Source organism: Myotis nattereri (genome assembly GCF_964212035.1).
Source record: "Myotis nattereri genome assembly, chromosome: 1".
NCBI lineage: Eukaryota > Metazoa > Chordata > Mammalia > Chiroptera > Vespertilionidae > Myotis > Myotis nattereri.
The window spans coordinates 220,008,165-220,026,764 of record NC_138075.1 but is presented as its reverse complement, the minus strand read 5'-3'; the positions used below and the strand labels follow the sequence as shown (position 1 = coordinate 220,026,764).

Sequence of the window (18,600 nt, the reverse complement as noted above, 5' to 3'; positions counted from 1 at the left end):
GCAGGGAGACAGCGTTGGCTCTCTTCTCTGAAGACGCTGGCGTTCATGGTCCTCGGCTCTCAGAGGACCTGGGGCGAGACACCTGGAGAACACGGAACGTTTCAAGCTGCCAGAGAAGCTGAGCGGTAAGTTCACAGACTGGGGAGAGGCTGCAATGCAGCGATCCAGGAGCCTGTGCCCTGCTCCGCTCCCGATTCCCCAAACACCCCCCACCTGGCGCCTTTTCCCTCAGCAGACAGAGCTTCCAGCTCAGCAACTGCCCTTTTAACTTCAGGCGTCTAGTTGCCAGGGCAACCCTCTTCCGCCCGCGCGTCTGCGGCCTCCCTGCTATTGGCTGAGAGGGCGTAACGTGCGTCTGACGTCATTGCGCGGCGCCGCCGGATACGGACCCCCCCCCCCGCCCCCCCCAAGAAGCCCGGTTCTCCGCACGCTCGGGCAGCGGGGCCGCGGAAACCTTGGCTGTTGGCCGAGCGGGCGCCGGTCCAAAGCCCCACTCGGGGCGGCGGCTGGTGTGCGGGTCGCAGCGGGAGAGACGCGCGGTAGGAACGAGTCCCCGGAGCCGGGTGCGGGGATCCGCGATGCCGCCTGTGCTCTCTGGGCCTAACCGGCTTCCTCGCTGGCCTGTTGCTAGGGCCGCCGGGCCTCGTTGCGAAGGACCCTGGTGACGCCTTGAGCCTGGAGCGCGCCCTTACTCTTCCGGGTCGGACTTGAGCCCGTAATAGCCTTCGTTCGTCTTAATTGAATGCTGCCTTTCCCTTCACCCCACCTTTAAAAGAATCTGTTTTTCTCCATCTTCGCCACCCCCGCTCCCCGCCCCCCCGGGCCTCCCCTCTTCCTCCCTCGCCCCCCACCCCCACCCCCACCCCCCGCCACACACACACACACACCCCTTCATTTTCCAGCTTGGATACGCCCTGGCCCCGATTTGGTCTTAGGTACTAATAGATGTGTGGTATTGGAGGAGGAGAGGCCAAGACATTGGAAAGCGCATTTTACGACCCTTAATACTGGCTCTTTGGTTTGCCTTATGGTAAAAGGGGGTTGAGAAAGATGGATATTGGGCTCTGTCGCTGCGCCGTGGGATTTAAGGAACCTCAGAGATGGAACATGGCGTCTTCTTTAGTTGGGGTGGAAACTTTCTGAACATTAGGGAATAGGAAATAACGTGGCGTCTGCCCCTGAGAATTTAGCAAGCAGTTTCGTGCAGTGGCCTCAGAGCGGGGTGTCGAAAAAAGTGCAGGTAGAGAAAGAGACAGGATGTATGAGCTACACGATGGGTGTGTGGGGAGGCGGGGGAGTGTGCGTTCCTTGCGGGGACACAGGCGCCTGCAGCCTCTGTGAATTACCTGCAGAGCTAAGGAAACCTAAGGGAACAGTGAGGGCCCCCCAGTGGAGCCCTACTTCTTTGTTCTCTGGCATTGTGACATAGTTCGGGTGTTCTGTTAAGTGGATTTGTGGGTTCTAGAATCTATTTAGAATCTTTATATTGTTTTATAAAAGAACGGAGATCTTTTTTAAAAATATATATATTTTATTGATTTTTTACAGAGAGGAAGGGAGAGGGATAGAGAGTCAGAAACATCGATGAGAGAGAAACATCGATCAGCTGCCTCCCGCACACCCGCCACTGGGTATGTGCCCGCAACCAAGGTACATGCCCTTGACCGGAATCGAACCCGGGATCCTTGAGTCCGCAGGCCGACGCTCTATCCACTGAGCCAAACCGGCCAGGGCAAGAACGGAGATCTTGTACCATTTATAAAACTAAGCAATTCTTATTTTTCACTTCCTTCCAATATCAACACCTTTATACCACCCTCTTCATGTTCCTTAATGAAAAAGCACTCAAAAGGGTGGTTGAGCATAAGATGAATGAAGCATAATTGGAGAGTCATGCAAGGGAGAGGGGGAGTAATCAAGTAGAAATAGGAAGGAACTTGAGATTGAAGCTCGGTCTAGAAATATACTAGCAGGGAGTTGGGTATATGAGCCTGGGTGTGTGTGGTGGAGGATTCCTCTGTAGAGATTTAAATTTAGAAATCATTTGGTGAATCAGGAAATCATGGGCTATGAACTAGACCTTTCATTAACAGAAAAAAGGGAAATATGGAAGAGGGAGAGGTGAACCACCCTGTGCTGGTGAGCAGCTTGATATCTGATCATATTTATTCAACAACAGCCTTGATCAGCTTGATTTGATTCTCCCTTTTAGTAGGTTAGGAAACCAAGCTGAGGGAGGTTAAATACTCTGCCTGAATTCATAAACCTCATGATCGGTAGAGATGAGATGCAAACCGAGATCTGAGCCCAGCGCTCTTTCTACCTCGTTACACCATGCTGAACACATCTGGAGGGCTGAGTGTAGGAAGCAAAGGAAAAAGAAGCAGCAACCATCTACATTTTTCTGCCTGATGGACTGGAAAACTGGTGGTACCTTGAATTAACAAGGGATTTATAATTAAATGTGTGTGGTAACCTCTGGTTTGGTTATTTTCAGTATAAGGAGCATATGGTACCTTGAGTAGGAGAGTTCCTTACATCATTGGAAAAGTAGGACTTGATGTGCAGGTGTTGACTTTGGAACTTTAGAAATTTAGAAACCAGAGAAGATGGAGACTGTAGGGGAGGTGCCAACCACTCCTTTCAAAAACCTAGTCCATGTTTCGTACATATAACTAGAAGATTGTGATGGCGTATCTAACAATGTATTTTGATAATTTGAATGAAAAAAATGTCTGCTTTTATACATTATGTTTTATAGCTTGTTTTTAATTTGCTGTTACTGATATTATTGTAATTGATATAATATCTTTCTCATTAGTCTTTCCAGGTATTTTGCTCCTTACCATAAGTTTTCTGTATGTCTTTTACTGTATTTTCTACTCTATTCTGGTTGAGTCTTTATATTGTTAGTGAGTTTCCCTCCTTAAAAATTTGTGACATCAAGTTTCCTGTAACTGCAGGAGTGACGGGAAGCAATGCAGAAATCAGAGTGCCATGGAGACACACAGTTGAGAAATAGAGTGAGAGGTACCCAGCATCGCTTTTTAAAGGAAGAGGTGAACTTTATATTCATGACACCTCTATAGTTTTCACCTTTTTTTTCTGGGTTTTTTTTTTCTAGGTAATGATGATCAAAGGACATCATCAAGTCCACGGAGAAAGCCTAGGACTACAGTTCAACGAAGCAAATCCTCATCCTCATCGTCAGCCAGTTCTCCAGATGCTGCAATAAAAGTCCATCCTCGACCAAGTGATAAACTTAACCCTAAAACAATTAACCCGGTAAGTACAAAAGAGATTCCTGACTCAGTTTTTCTAAGTAGTATGCACTTAGCACACTATTGAACCATTTGAATTCTGTCTTAAGTCTCTTTTGTTAGTTTTGAGGCAGTGCTGAAGGAAGGGAATATGATGATGATGGTGAAGAATGGACAGGATGTGGGAGTGGAGGTGAGAAGGTGGACAGTTGTTATTAACCAGTTTTGGTCTCTTCTGTCTCATTCGTGGATGAGTTTTTAGAATATAAAATAAATTGCTTTATTTTTTATTTGCTATGGTTATTTGACTTCCTAATACCAATGAATAAACTTGGACTTAATTGCCACAGGATGAATTATATGCTTCCATAGTTTCATAAAGGTCTCTAGCCATTTTTCTGTGGTCTATAAATTTGCTCCACCAGAAATCCTGACTATAATACTAGCCTGCTTTTGCCTTTTCACAGCAATTTAACAAACATGAGATTTAGGCACATAAAAGTATAATTGTGTATAGATCAGTGAATTATCCAAAAGTGGACACACCTGTGCAACACCTCCAGGCATTTGGCACAACCTTGCATAGGGTATTCTGATAGTGGTTTCAGCCCCTGAAAGGGATTATGAGGATAGCTGATACTCTGATTTTGACAGCAGGCAAAACATAGCAAATACCTAAGCAAGTATCTCATGAAATATCCAAGGGCACAGGAAATTATCTGACTTAGAAAGGGAAAACAAAAAGTAGTTTGAGTATCTGTATTCCTTTGCTTCTTTCTGTAATCTGCACAGTGGCCAGGAAATTGAAACCCTGAGGAATGCTCTGATATCTTCTTGTTGTTGCTTCCTTTTCCCCATATTTAATTGAGGGAATTTGCAGCCTTAATTTTTTTCCCAATGTAAGCAACACTTTTCCAGTTAATTTCTTTATCTGATACGATTTTTACTTGAAAACAATTTTTAAAACATATTTTTCTTAGCAGGAATTATAACTTGATGAATGAAATATCACTATTGCTGTGAATTACTATACAGAATTACTACTATGGATTGAGCTTTGCAAATGAATCTTTTATTATGACATTTTATTTTAATGAAATTTCATGTATGTATTTTTACTCAAAACGTTTTACTAGAGGGAAGAGGACTAATTCTAAACTTAAGCATATATATTTCTGAAGTACTGCATATGATTAAAAATGTTTTTAGCTATTTATCTGTAATAAGTTTCTATTTTGTAATTTAAATAACTGTTTCTTTTGATTATAATGAAAGTACCATATTGTAAATTATTTACTTTTGGTGCCTTTAAGTCTCTGATCAATTATATTGAAACTATTTTGCTGTGATTGTTTTAACTGTTATGATTGATCATCTCTTAAATTGCCTTTGAGAGTAGGTCCAGAATTAATCTATTCTTAAGATAATAATATAGCAAAACTGAAAGTAGTGAAGTTATATATCTGAGCATACATATATGGGCCTATGTTTGTGAGAGTCTCGCTCAGTCTCCAGCTCTAACACGTGACCCTGTCCAATGGAAGCCTTTAATTTTTATGGAGACAAAGCCCGTTTGGGAAATGACAAGTTCTCTGACCATCCAGACCATGTATAAGTAGCTGGAGGACAAGTAGGAAATGTGCTGAGGGCTAAAAACAAATATACTTTCCCTCACTTAACACCTTCTCCATTTGCTTCTCACTTTACACAGTTACAGTAGGGAGGGGATGGAAAGATGTTATCTTATTATATTTATGATATTTACATTTGTCTATGTTTTATTTATTATATGTATGGTTTCAGGCATCTTCATGCCTTCTGAAACAAGTTAGGTGTGAAAGAAAATGTAGAAAATGTGTTTGTGTGTTCAGTCCCGAAAGAACTGATACATTTTCTCCATTGTGCTGAGTAGAATGATGCACTGGAAAGTTGGAAGTGGCTTGAAAGTCAGGGTGTTCGTTTGCCTCTGACCTGAGCAGGATTAAAGTTGATTAGGTATCACCAAGTGGAGGTGATGGTAACATTTACTGTGTGTGTGTCACATTGTGTTTCAGTTTGGCGAGCAGGCACGAGCCCCTTCTGCATTTGCAGCTGTTTACTCTAAAGGTGGTATTCCTTGCAGGTAAAGTCAATGGGGGTTATAACTCACCATGTTATTCAAAGTAATTGAGTAAGATCAATATGGTATTCAGTTTAAATTTATTGAAAGTTGTATTTACAAGGGAGGTTGAAATAAAGGTGACTTATACTTTTGGGCTGTTGGATTAGTATCCTGGGACATTGTTGAAGAAAATAATTTTAATTCCAAAATAGCATTACCCATAGATATAATAGGTTTGAAGTCATGGTTTCCTACATGTTATAAAATAACGCTAATGTAGTTATATTCCAAAAAGAATATGTATGTGTTAGATCAGCGGTTCTCAACCTGTGGGTCACGACCCCTTTGGGGGTTGAACGACCCTTTCACAGGGGTCGCCTAAGACCATCGGAAAACACATATATAATTACATATTGTTTTTGTGATTAATCACTATGCTTTAATTATGTTCAATTTGTAACATGAAATTGGGGGTCACCACAACATGAGGAACTGTATTAAAGGGTCATGGCATTAGGAAGGTTGAGAACCACTGTGTTAGATAATCACTGCTTATTATATAACTGCTAGAGACCTAGTGCATGAATTCATGCCCGGGTGGGGTTGGGCTAGGCTGGCTGGGGGAAGGGGCTGCAGGCAGTTAGCCAGCCGGCTGCCCCGCTCCCTGGTCAAACTCCTGGTTGAACTCCCGGTAGAGGGGGCAATTTGCATATTAGGCTTTTATATATATAGATATTGTTTTGTTATATTCACTGGTTTTATATTTTAGGTTGGTCCATGGTTCAGTAAAACACAGATTACAGTGGGACTCTCCTCCTGAAAATCTTTCCTTTGATCCTCTTCTTATTACTTTAGCCGAGGTAAATCAATACTCCATCTCCTGAGTGTTTATGGGGGAAAATCTCTTACAGTTGCAATAAATGTTATTTTGTAACTCATCAGTAAATCTCATTCTTTACTTTTGAAATCAGAGTGAGACAATAGGCATTAAAATACTACACTCTCTTAGGAACTAAATATAATTGGCGTGTGATTATTAGAAACTAATTAATTAGCTTTATAAACATGAGATTAGTCTACACAGGGATTTGTAGGTAAGTGGTTGAAATATTCATACTTAAAGTATAAAAGTACTTAAAATCATAACGTGGAGGAAGATTTTTGTTGAACTAGTCAAATTAAGAGAACATCACTGGTTTAAAAATAGCTACGTAAGATAACAAAGAATAGTTGGTCTCTCTGTACAGCCAGTCCTATTTAACACTCTATTTCTTAGGAAACTCATAGTAACTAGTTAATGCTATTTTGTAGAATTCTCCAAGATTTTACGTACTTGTAAATCCTAAGTAACACATCATGGAGATGTTTTTATAGATTTTTTTTAAAAAAACTTCAGATAGGTTCCTTTATATTATTTAACATCTGTGTCAGGAAAACAAATTGTAAAATCATGGTAACGGGTACATTCATAAAGTGGTATTTATAAACACACATTGTAGACTAACTCACTGCTTTCAGGCAGTGTTGAGGAGTTTGTGCAAAATGCATTTAGAATCCTAGTCAGTTTTTCTCTTCCTTTTCCTCTTTATTTATTTTTATCTTTCCTCTCCCTCTCCCTTTTCTCTCTTTTCTCCCTGGCTTTCTTTCCTTTTTTAAAATTCCCGATATATTTTTTGCCTCTCCTTTCTTTCCTTATTTTTCTGTTTTTCTTACTACTTTTCTTTTCCCCCTCCCTCCTCCCTCCCTCCTTCTCTCCCTCCCTCCTTCTCTCCCTCCCTCCCTCTCTCTCTTCTTCACTCCCTCCCTCCCTCCCTTCCTTTCTTCCTTTCTTCCTTCTTCTTCCCTGTAGATAGAGATCCTTTCTGTCTTATATATGTCTTTCATTCCACAATTTATCTGTTTAATTAAAAATGTAATTACTGAAATTATATATCATGATTAGGAAAACAATAATAAACTTGATTTTCATTTACACGAGTAAGGATTCAGTTTTTCTTATTAGCATAAACCATGTGGGTTTTTTGTTTGTTTTGTCTTTGGCAGGGTCTGAGAGAGACTAAACATCCCTACACTTTTGTTTCAAAGGAGGGTTTTAGAGAATTGCTCTTGGTCCGAGATGCTCCTGAAAAAGCAGTGCCTTTGCTTCCTAGACTGAGTCCTGTGCTAAAGGCGGCTCTGGTATGTGCTTTATTCTTTGGACTTTCTCTGGTGCATTTAAGATATTTTATGTCTTCCAAATTATATGCACATTAGCTTTTTACCTGTGATTTTGATGTGTATGCAGAATTAGGTCACTGTTCTTCAGGGCCAGATGATTACTTACTTGCAAACACCATTAAGAGAATGTACTAAAAATAAAATGGGACATTTTGAGTAATTAGAGAAAGTAATGAACCTCCAAGCAGTCTTTCTGCAGGCTGCGATATATCTTAGTTAATGTTTCAGTCAAGCTGAAAATTTGTGTGTTATTCTACATGTCCTGCATTAAAGGCTATTCTTTAAATTCTGGGTTTGGTTGATTATCATCTAATTTGAATATTCACTCTCTCTTTTTCTCCCCTGGCTTCTCCTTTCTCCCAACATCTCCTTCCTTTTTCTCTTCTTTCCCTTCCTATCCCGATACTCCTGACCAACTAACGCTCCACAGGCCCATTCGGATGATGAAGTGTTTGAAAGAGGACTGAATGCTCTCGTGCAGTTAAGTGTCGTCGTTGGTCCTTCTCTGAATGACCACCTGAAACATCTGCTTACCAGTGTGAGTACTGAAAAGACTAGAGAGCAGCTGTGAGTGTGTATCTTGCACCATCCGTATCTCTTCATAATGTAATGGCATCAAATGATTCAAAACCTCAACAAAAAAAGGAAACCAAAAACTCATCATCCTAACCAAAATCATTGTAGTGGTTCATAAAACATTTTACTAAGGAGAGTGTACTCTTTAAACATTTTCAATGGAAAGCACCCACATGAGCAGAATTTAGGGTTGCAGTGCACCCAAATTAATGAGCAATGTAATGGGATCATGCCCGTGTTGAATAGCTAAGAAGCACTAGTATAAACAGAGTTTACCCACCCTCTTGTGTAATTATATGTTGCCAAAGCTGTATTTGTTATCTTTTTGTTTTGTCAGCATTTTGGTGAGTCTAGCACTCAGGATGAGACATTTTCCTATTGCATGTAGTTTAATTCTTATCGCAGTTACACACTGGGACACTGCAGTTCAGAAAGTCCCAAGACCACCCTTAGGTTGAACAGTTTGCAGACAGGACTCATGTTGCTCAGAATATCTGTTATTTGCTGTTAGTTTATTGCTGAGAGGACACAGATTGACATCCACAAAGGGAGGAGCCGCAAAGAGCAGGATCCGGGCCAGGCCGGGTGGAGCTTCCTGTCAGTGGAGTCGCGCACACAGTGCTGACTGTCTCAGCAAGGGCGAGTGGCAGCGTGCATGGAGTATGCCAGCTGGGGACGCTCCCCTGAGCCTTGGTGTCCAGGGTTCTCACGGGGGTCTGTCCACAGGCATGATGGACTCCCTTCATGGTTGACCTTAGTCTCCAGTCTCTCCCTAAGTTGAGCTGACACCCTGTGGCCTACGGTCCCCACGCAGATCACATTGCAGGCCCAGACTATCTGATGTGATAGTCTATGCCGTCATCTTACCTGGCAGGACATTCCAAGGGCTTAGAGGTTACCATTCAGGAGCCAGGGCATGGCCAAACCTTTCCTTGGGCAGGTAGTCCTTTACTGCATGCACTGATAGAGATTCGAGTCCTGTCCGGGATAACCCACAGGTAGGAAGTCTGCATTCATCTCTCTAGTTCAGAGCTGAGGCACGCATGTGGATTATAGTTCCATTGTTTTTCCTTGGACCCACCTACCTGGGAGATCCTAGAATGCAGGTAAAATCAATACAGGTTAAAACTCAACATGTTGTTCAAAATAATTGAGTAAAATCAATACAGTAGTCAGTTAAAATGTATTGAAAATTTTATTTACTGGGGAGGTTGAAATAAAGGGTTCAGGCTCTGCATGAGTACTGCAGGCATTGGGGGGAGCACCGTTACAGGTTTGCATTGTGTGACTTCCCTCTTTGCGCTGTGATTTTCTCCTCTCTCACCTGGACTCTCCCCTGCAGTCAGTTCCACCTGCAGTCAGAGGCCCATTCTGGACACACCTAGGGACACATGCTCTTGTGGTTTCTAGTCTGACTCCCCGCTCACTGTTAGAGTTACTCATGTAGATGCTCTCTTTGTTGTTTCTTCCCGTTTTTACTATTGGAAGCACATGTGTTTAGAGGCTTAGCTTTTCATCATAGTTCTCCAAATGCTCTTGGAAATTACCAAGTGGAAAAATATGCAATTTCATAGAAAACTTCTTCTCAATACCACATTGTAGCATATTGTGTAGGATTGGTATTATCCTATCTAATAAAAGACAAACAGGGTAATTGATCATACCTTCACTACGCTTCCCATTGGCTAATCAGGGTGATATGCAAATTAACTTCCAAGAAAGGTGGCGGTTAACCGCCAACAAAGATGGCAGTTAATTTGCATACGTAGGCACAATGATGGGAGGTGGAAGGGGAAGGATGGAAGAACGGTGATCAGAAACCCAGGCAGCAGGCAAGAGCCAGGATGCAGGGCAAAGGTGGCCCTGGGGCCGCCTTTGCCTTGCCCCCCAGCCCTGGATCGGAGAACTGGGGTGCCTTTGCCCGCCTCCAGCCAGTGATCACGATCGGAAAGCCGGGCCGCAGGCAAGGCGGCACCCCCGGGACCCAGGAGCTGCCTTGCCTGCGGCCCGTGATCCTGATCACGAAGGCTTGGAGGCGGCTCTGGCCCGGGGCCCGAGAAGGCTTGGAAGCAGCTCCAGCCGGAACAGACACGGACAGGGACAGGGGGCTGGCCTGCAGCCTCTGCAGCTGAGCACAGGCCCGGAGAGGAGACGGAGGTCCTGGCTCCTGCAGAAGCAGCGCAGGTCCCTTTCACCTCCCACGGAATCTGCATGAGTCTCTCCATGCTCTAGCAGAAGTGGCGTGACTCCCTCCCACCTCCCACAGAATCAGTGCAGCTCCCTCCTGCCTCCGGTGGAAGCAGTGCAGCTCTGGGCGGTGCACTGCAGTTCCTGCCAGCTCCCGCGGAAGCAGTGGGCAGCCTACTGCGCAATATTGCACAATGGACTACTAGTTTGAAATATTAAATGAATTAGTTTATTGCCCCAGCAAATAGGGTGGCATCTGTTTCTGTGATATTTCCTGAAAGAAGCCTAAAACAAGTGTACTTATTATGCAACTAGAGGCCCGGTGCACAAAATTTGTGCACAGGGGTGGGGGAGGTTGTCCCTCAGCCCAGCCTGCACCCTCTCTAATCCGGGACTCCTCAGGGGAGATCCCTCTTGCAATCCGGGACTACTGGCTCCTAACCGCTTGCCAGCCTGCCAACCTGATCCCCCTAACTCTCTTCCCTGCCATCCTGATCGCCCTAACTGCTCTTCCCTGCTGGCCTGACCACCCCTAACTGCCTCTGCCTTGGCCCCATCACCATGGCTTTGTCTGGAACGATGTCCGGTCTAATTAGCATATTACCCTTTTATTAGTATAGATAAAGACTCAGTGACATTATTTCTAATTAGCCTACTTTTTAGTGAAGCTTTACTTATTCTTAAGGTGAATATTACTACTTTTTAAAATCATTTCATTCCCCCAATCTTATTTTTAAAGCTATTCAAGAGATTAAGGGACAAGAAGTTCAAAGAGCCGATCACGAATGCATTGCAGAAGCTGGAGCAGCATGGTGGAAGTGTGAGTAGGACAATCTTCCTTCAGTCTGATCGTTTCTTACCTTTAGTCATATTGCCAATTTAACTGTATAATGCATTACCTCTTCATTGGCAAGTAACCATGTGGAGCTGATAGTACTGTCTCCATGTGAGGGCCCTGAGTGTCTGTCTTTCTGGGTCGCAGGTTCTGAGCACTAGGATTCCGCCCTGGGTTGTGTGAACACAGGGCCTGTACACTTCCGCTGTGCTTACTGAGTGGCACTCGTGTGGGGCAGCTCTACAGCTTGTTTTCTTTATTTGGGATGTTTTTGCTTTGACCATTTAAGAGTTCATAAAACAGAAGGATTAATGTAGAGAGCCCATTGAAGAAAGAGTACTTTTCCTCTTTTTTGCCATCTTTTCTGTCTAAAAAATTTATAATTTGCCCATAATCAAAGATTGAAATGAGATTTCCAGGTGGCTTTGATATTATGTCTGCAAGCGCATGCTTGCTGGAACGTGAGCACGTGCGTGTGCAGCACACAGGGCTGACTCAGTTAATCATTTTAACGGGAAAGAAGTAGGGGATTTCATTGTCTGTGTGGTATCAAATAACTAGGGTGAGTTTTCATCTTTTGTATATGTGCTGCCGAAGCGAGCACGAGTTTTCATCTTCTGAAAGAAATGTTCAGATAATCTAATCTTGGAAATATTTCCATAAAGCAATGTTCCCATCCTGATTTGGAGCTTATATTTAATCAGAGCTTAATGAATAGAGTTGCATGTGATTATCTTAACATTGCACAACTTAGTTTCATTCTAGGTACATTCAAAAGGAATTAATTATAAAGAAATTTGTATGACCATATAGTTTAAAGTAGCAGATGTTTTAGTTTAGCTTTGCCTAAATTACTCAATTTGACCAATTTCAGTGTCTTTTTAAATTGAAGATATTTTTTGCATTATGAATGCCTTAAATAAAGTTTGTGAGGAGGAAGTAACTCCCAGGGCTTTCTTTGTTGTATGTGGGTCCTAGGCAGAGTATTAGCATTCAGACCCCTTCTGGTGATGCACAAAACCATCCCCTAGCCAACCCTGTGTTCATCCTCAGCAGAAAAGAAATTCATATTGCTTGCAAATGTGTTTGCTGCTCTGAGAACTGGAATGGGAAATGAATTTCTTATAAACAGATGCTTACTAATGATGGCGCAGCTTTTCAGTCTGAAACTCTGCGCTGGTGGTTTTCACACATCCTGTGGACTGGTGTGGGGAAGGGGCAAGTAGAAAGGGCAGGCCCAGTAAGTTAGGATGTGCCTGCGTAGGAGGGGAGAGTCTGTGCATAAAGTTTAGAAATAGCACAGTAAGATTTGGAGGGGGAGCACCTGGGGTGTAATTGACCAATCCAGGGTCTCAGAGATAGCTAGCAAGGGAGTAACTCTTTTGCTACTCAGTCTCATTGTTTTAATCCAGAATAAACAAAGATTTTGAAGTCATAATATCTTATATAACTTAATAGTAATTGATGTATTTGCAATGTCCTTTTACAATTCCATCAATTATTACATAGCCTATTATCACATATCAGAGAGTTTCCCTTGGCTTGATGGCTGTTGTACTTGTTTTGGATACTTCCTAGTTCTTCATGAAAATAATGGATGCTCTTCTTTCCCTTCTAAAATGTAAAGGTTTATTTTTCTTTCTCTTTAAATATTTAGAGTTGAGTCTTGAAAAAAAGAATTTTCTCAGTGTGGTAGTTTCTCACTTCTTAGGGCCTGCCAATATCACAATAATGGAAAGACTCAACTTCTGGGGAAACAAAAATATCAGCTACAGTTAGTCACGGGGTCATTTTCTTATAACTAATCCATTTACAACCCCCCTTAAATTGAGCTTGGTTTATTCTGAGCTTGATTTGTGTTTTTTCTAGTTGATAACGCACATTTGTCTTAGGTACATACTTCACACACACACACACCTATCTTTATTGAATATGTGGGAACATTACATGCAGGTATTTATTTTATTGAGTACTTTTTAGACATTAAACTCATTTAATCTGTACTGCACCCCTCAGGGGAAGGTTTGGTTGTTATCCCCCTCCAAAGATCTAGAATCTGAGGCACAGAGATATCACTACTCCGGATTTGACAGGAAGTGACTGAATTCATGCTGGTGGTCTGATTCCTAACTACTATGGTTACATATTTTTTAAAAACAGTAAGAGATAACCTATAGTTTATTTAACTCAGAAAAGGTTTCACTTCTCATTTCATCATCCAATTCTTATCCCGTTCCATTTATTTGAGTTTTGGATACTTTTTGAGACATGCTTTTGGAAATGTAATACTATTATGCTATTAGGGGAAGCCTACATGATATTAACGGGGCTTTTCTTTTTTTTTTTTTTCTGTTGATAGGGAAGCCTTATCATCATCAAAGCTAAAATTCCAACATATTGCTCCATATGTTGTTGAAGAAGGGAGCTGACAGAAATCTTACTGCCTGGTGACAGGTGTTACATGCTGGCCGTGGATACCTGTGGGACCTTCTCAGTTCACTGCAGGCTATTCTTTTATAAATCACAGCCACCATTCATTATTTACTAGTTTCTGATGAATATGCACAATTCCACTGAATCATAGTAAGTTATTCCACAACAAAAAGAATGGTTAATAATGGAAAGGAATTTAAAAGGTTCTATAATAGGACAGTTTTGTGGGGTTTATTTTTCATATTTCTATGGTTTGTGTCAACAACCATTATTGGGTTTATGGCAGTGATGGCGAACCTTTTGAGCTCGGAGTGTCAGCATTTTGAAAAACCCTAACTTAACTCTGGTGCCGTGTCACATACAGAAATTTTTTGATATTTGCAACCATAGTAAAACAAAGACTTATATTTTTGATATTTATTTTATTATATTTAAATGCCATTTAACAAAGAAAAATCAACCAAAAAAATGAGTTCGCGTGTCACCGCTGACACGCGTGTCATAGGTTCGCCATCACTGGTTTATGGTATAAGCATTTGTATTTATTTTCTAGTGCCTTTGTTTATAACAGCCCTTTTGCAAGCAGTTTGTAGCTGTATATTTACTTCCAGATATTTTGCCATTTCTGGATTTAATATTAAGGCCATAGAAATTTAAAATAGTGGACCTTTGTGAATTCAGTATTAATTATTGTTTGTAAATATGTCTTTTATAATGTAGAATGCTTCCGAAATATCCAGAGTATTCTAGTTTAAGGATTTTTTTTAAATGTGTAAATTCTCTTATAAGTATGTTATTTATTACAACTCATTAAAACTACCTAAACTTTAGGTGTCAATTGTATTTAAGCAAATGTTATTTTTGTATTTCATAGTCTGAATTCAGTACATGAAGAGATTGAGAAAGTAAAATGATCAGTCTATGTAGTCAGAGATTTAGTTGTGCTTGCTTATGTTGAATTTATTAAATTTAAAAGGCTTTTGAAATTTACAGGCGGCATCCTGGGTGTTGATGTAGTAGAAGCTGACTCTGGATCATCTACGAGAGGAAGGAGTAGAAGAGAAATAGAAAACGAGAATAAGACTTTCCCCCTCAAGGGCAAGAAGGGAGCCCATAGAAACGAGTCATTGCACCAAATCCAAGCTGACTGATATTTCCGAAGAGGGGACATGAGGGGTCACTCTTATATAGGGGCAGCGATATCATATTCCAGAAGTATCAGAGGAAACCAATACCTGAGTGACCTCTTTGCAGTCTCGCTTTAACTAGTCTCCAGCTATAATTGAAAAGAATGCAGATAATTTCTGAAGCATCATAGTTGCAGAAGTGCTCGTCGTCCTTCGGATCTTGTGTGCTTCCTGGGTCCCTGCCTGGTACACTCTTTCCTCAGGTTGCACTTGTCACATCCTCAGGTAATGTTAGCTACAACATCTGCCTGCCCTGGTCTCTGTCTCACTCTCCCACATTGCACTCAGCGCCACCCAAGCTAACGATACTGACAATCTAGAAAATGCCTTAAGCAAAAATATTGTTAATCTAGTAATTTTAAAATTTGTTGGAATAAAGACCTATAAGATACAGTAGAGTTATAAACATTTTATTTGCTTTATTTTCTCTTTTTGAAATACAAAATGTGCACATTGAGTTTACACAAATACGCGATGGCGAGTTTCAGTGTACATGTATTGTACTACTCTTAATTCTACACTGGTGATAGCAGGGCAGCTTTCCACATCCTATCTCTACACCAGAATAGATACCTGATTTATTGTTGCAAAGACAGTTGCAAGTTTCCTCCTACAGTAACCTCTTGGTCTTTGTGATATTTCTGCAAAACAGGGAAGGTGTGTGTATCTTTAGTAATGTTATGGCAACTTTTACAGTTTTGGCTTGAGAGTGTGAAAAAGAATCTGAATTATTGGAGTTGTATGATAAGCTAAATCATAACACCTTCCAGATGAGTTGCTTAGCACTTGATATGCATTTTCAACTAAATATTGGAATTGGAGTTCTGGCTATAATGGAATCACTGGTGCTTTCAAAGTGACTTCTGCTTGCTGTGTCCTTCCTAGCACGCGTTGGAGTGGTCAGGTTTCTTTGCCCTGATGGCATGTAACATAAAGGTGCCATGAGGGAGTCCAGGGAGAAGATGCAATAGGCTTTCAGTGCGATTAAAATTACTCGTTAGCATTACCGGGGACTGGAGGACAGATGTCTGACCCTTCACATATACCTATAAACACCCTCACTGTCTTCCACCTTCTTGGGCTTCCACTTAGTGACAATAGAATAAACATCAACTTGTTGAATTAAGCAAATCCAAAATTATAAACATCATGTAGGCCTTGGCTTGATAAGTATTTATGAAAAATTAAGAAATGCTTATTAAATAAGCTATTAGGCATATGTGGACATCTGGTGATCAACTAATTTGTTTCATATTATTTAGAAAACTGCCAGATAAATGAATGTCTTTAACAGAAGGCAGCAAATCCATAGGAACTGTGACTTGCTTTCTTAAATCTTGGTAGTTTTGTTCACTTAAGTATATAGTGGAATTATAGCACACAAACACGAAAATTAATTTCTGGAAATTAAATGCAGATGCCAACATTTTAGAAAACCATTTAAAATCCTGGGGTTGAGTACATACAAATGAGTAGCAGAAAACATTTTAAAGTCACTAATAATGTGAAAGCCTCAATAATCCCATGGCTAAAGTATCGATAAAACTATATGCCAGATTCTATTACTTTTGAATAGCCACAGGGTGGGAAATGACTTAGACCATCCCATGAAATTTGCATTATGAAAAGGATGCAAATTTAAAAGTGGAGAACTCAAATCTTTTGGGGACTGTTTCATATGAAAACAAAGCTGGTTTGCATAATATGCCTCAGTGTCAAGCTGAGCAGTCTATGCTAAAAGTGGCAGCTCCCACTTGTGTGGTAGGATCATTCACATTTGTCTGAGGATGTATTTGACAAGTTAAATCACATTTTCAAAGAGCTGCATGGAGCGCATTATGTTTTCATCCTGTAAGGGAGAAACAGCGGGATTAAATTCAGCATATTTGCAAGGCAAGTACAGCAAACTCTCAACATCACCGATAGTTCCTGTGACGAAGCGAAATGATGTACAGGAAACCAATTCTACCATAAGCTAATTGATACAAACAAGAGTTAAGTCCCTATGGCATATCAACATTATAACAAAACGTTGAATGAATGACATTGAACAGAACGATGCTGAACGAACATGAACAACACTGTCTGAAATGATGTTATTCGAGGACCTGCTGCACACCATTTTCCCTCTAAGTACTGCCGTTTTCCAACTATGTGCTCCATATAGAAAACTGTAAAGCCCATTTTAGGTTTTGTTGAGTCTACCAGACCTTAAATAGTTCATTTAAATCACACTTGGTGTTGCCTTTGCAGGTTTGGCTCAGTGGGTAGAGCATCAGCCTGCAGAATGAAGGGTCCTGGGTTTGATTCCCATCAAGGGCATGTACCTCGGTTGCAGGCTCCCGGTCCTGGTCCTGGCATGTGGGAGGCAACCAACCAATGTGTGTGTCACGGTGTTTCTGTTTCGCCCTCTCCCTCCCACTCTCTAAAAAATCAATGGAAAAAATATCCTCGTTTAGGATTCAATCACACTTGTTGTTAATAGAGGTAATTTCTCAAAGGGGATGCCAGAATGAAGAGTCAGAGGGTAAAACAAAGAAACGCAAATTTTGACATTCCAGGTGGATCACAGACTTGAACATGTAGAAGGAAACAGGGTTTGTGTGAGTTAAGAGCCAACTTCGTGAGGACTGGAAGTTGGGGCTTTGGGATGTGTTGGCACTTGTTTCTGGATGTGTTAGAGCTAATTCTGTGTGGCCTTTAGGAGGCTTTAAAAATGAATGGCCTTGCCCTGGCTGCTGTGGCTCAGTTGATTGAGCGTCATCCTGTGCACCAAGAGGTTGCTGGTTTGATTCCCGGTCAAGGGCACATAACTAATTGTTAGGGGCCATGTGGGAGGCAGTCTCTTGATGTTTTTCTCTATCCCTCTCTCTCTCTCTCTAAAAATCAATCAACTATTCTTTAAAAAAAAAATGGTCTCTCAACACCAGAGAAAGAATAGTTTGAGAAAAACCATTATCCGTTGGCTGTGTTTGTTTTAGCACCGTGGTTGGCAAACCGCGGCTTGTGAGCCACATGCGGCTCTTTGGCCCTTTGAGTGTGGCTCTTCCACAAAATACCACGTGTGGGCGGGCACGCACGTACAGTGCAATTGAAACTTCGTGGCACATGCGCAGAAGTCGGTATTTTGTGGAAGAGCCACACTCAAGGGGCCAAAGAGCCGCATGTGGCTCGCGAGCCGCAGTTTGCCGACCACTGGTTTAGCATATTCCTTAGGAACATAAGGGTCAGACTTTGGGCATCTCAGGGGCACTTGGAGACTATGTGAATGGTGGTCAGTGAACTTTCTCTTGTAGGGCAAATGGTAGCTGAACTAAGGCTGACTTGCACTCCTAGAAGCCAGGCCACAACAGCAGCACTCAGCAGGTCAGTTCTCCCCACGTCCACCAGCTTAAATATGAGTTTAGAAACAAGCAGGCGCCAGGGAAGGGGAAGTATATCAATTCATAAATAGAAAAGCTAAAGTACGACATACATCTTTGTCTATATTTATTTTTAAAAATGTGAATTGTGGTTCTAGCCACACACCGAGTCAGAGAATCCTAGGTAAGCTGAAACTGGCCTCCCGCCAGATGGCTGCCAGCCAGCCTGGTTTTCCCTCTGAATTTACAGCTCTTTATTTTTTGTGACTGAAGACCATTACTGCTTCAGCCCAAAGCCATTCTTGTCCACATATATTAACACAATAATGTTTCTCTTAGAAATTGGCTGTAAGCCTGGCCTGTGTAAAATACTTAGCTGTCCTGGAATTCTAAAGCTGTGGAAATATGATTGACAATATACATGCTATAGGCTAGCTAGACT

General features: G+C 41.6%; 2 protein-coding genes across 8 annotated transcripts in view; one reads left to right on the top strand and one right to left on the bottom strand.

The window, feature by feature from the left end:
• Positions 1 to 425: 425 nt before the first annotated feature.
• PACRGL (parkin coregulated like) lies at positions 426 to 15,189 on the top strand. Of its 3 annotated transcripts, none has more exons than XM_081083218.1 (10): positions 426 to 539; positions 2,964 to 3,030; positions 3,125 to 3,285; positions 5,315 to 5,382; positions 6,131 to 6,221; positions 7,405 to 7,539; positions 8,009 to 8,116; positions 11,081 to 11,161; positions 13,536 to 13,759; positions 14,603 to 15,189. In XM_081083218.1, the coding sequence occupies exons 2-9, from the start codon at positions 2,979 to 2,981 to the stop codon at positions 13,590 to 13,592; spliced, it is 753 nt and encodes a 250-aa protein (XP_080939344.1). In that variant the 5' UTR covers positions 426 to 539; positions 2,964 to 2,978; the 3' UTR covers positions 13,593 to 13,759; positions 14,603 to 15,189. The 3 variants fall into 3 exon arrangements, with proteins under 3 accessions (XP_080939344.1, XP_080939345.1, XP_080939343.1); XM_081083219.1 differs by lacking the exon at positions 426 to 539 and adding an exon at positions 1,018 to 1,240; XM_081083217.1 differs by lacking the exon at positions 426 to 539 and having other exon boundaries at positions 1,562 to 3,030.
• Positions 15,190 to 15,192: 3 nt separating this feature from the next.
• KCNIP4 (potassium voltage-gated channel interacting protein 4) overlaps positions 15,193 to 18,600 on the bottom strand; it is a 954,817-nt gene continuing 951,409 nt past the window's right edge. For all 5 annotated transcript variants that reach the window (XM_081083176.1, XM_081083172.1, XM_081083173.1 and 2 more), the window contains one exon: positions 15,193 to 16,645. In XM_081083176.1, coding sequence (XP_080939302.1) covers positions 16,598 to 16,645 — 48 coding nt within the window. In that variant the 3' untranslated portion in view covers positions 15,193 to 16,597. The remainder of the gene's footprint in view (positions 16,646 to 18,600) is intronic.

Excerpts from the sequence above, each read along its gene's own strand:
- PACRGL (XM_081083218.1), top strand. The coding sequence starts at position 2,979 with ATGCAGAAATCAGAGTGCCATGGAGACACACAGTTGAGAAATAGAGTG. Across the intron at positions 5,383-6,130 it reads AAAGGTGGTATTCCTTGCAG|GTTGGTCCATGGTTCAGTAA; the intron begins GTAAAGTCAATG and ends TTTATATTTTAG. Across the intron at positions 7,540-8,008 it reads CTGTGCTAAAGGCGGCTCTG|GCCCATTCGGATGATGAAGT; the intron begins GTATGTGCTTTA and ends AACGCTCCACAG.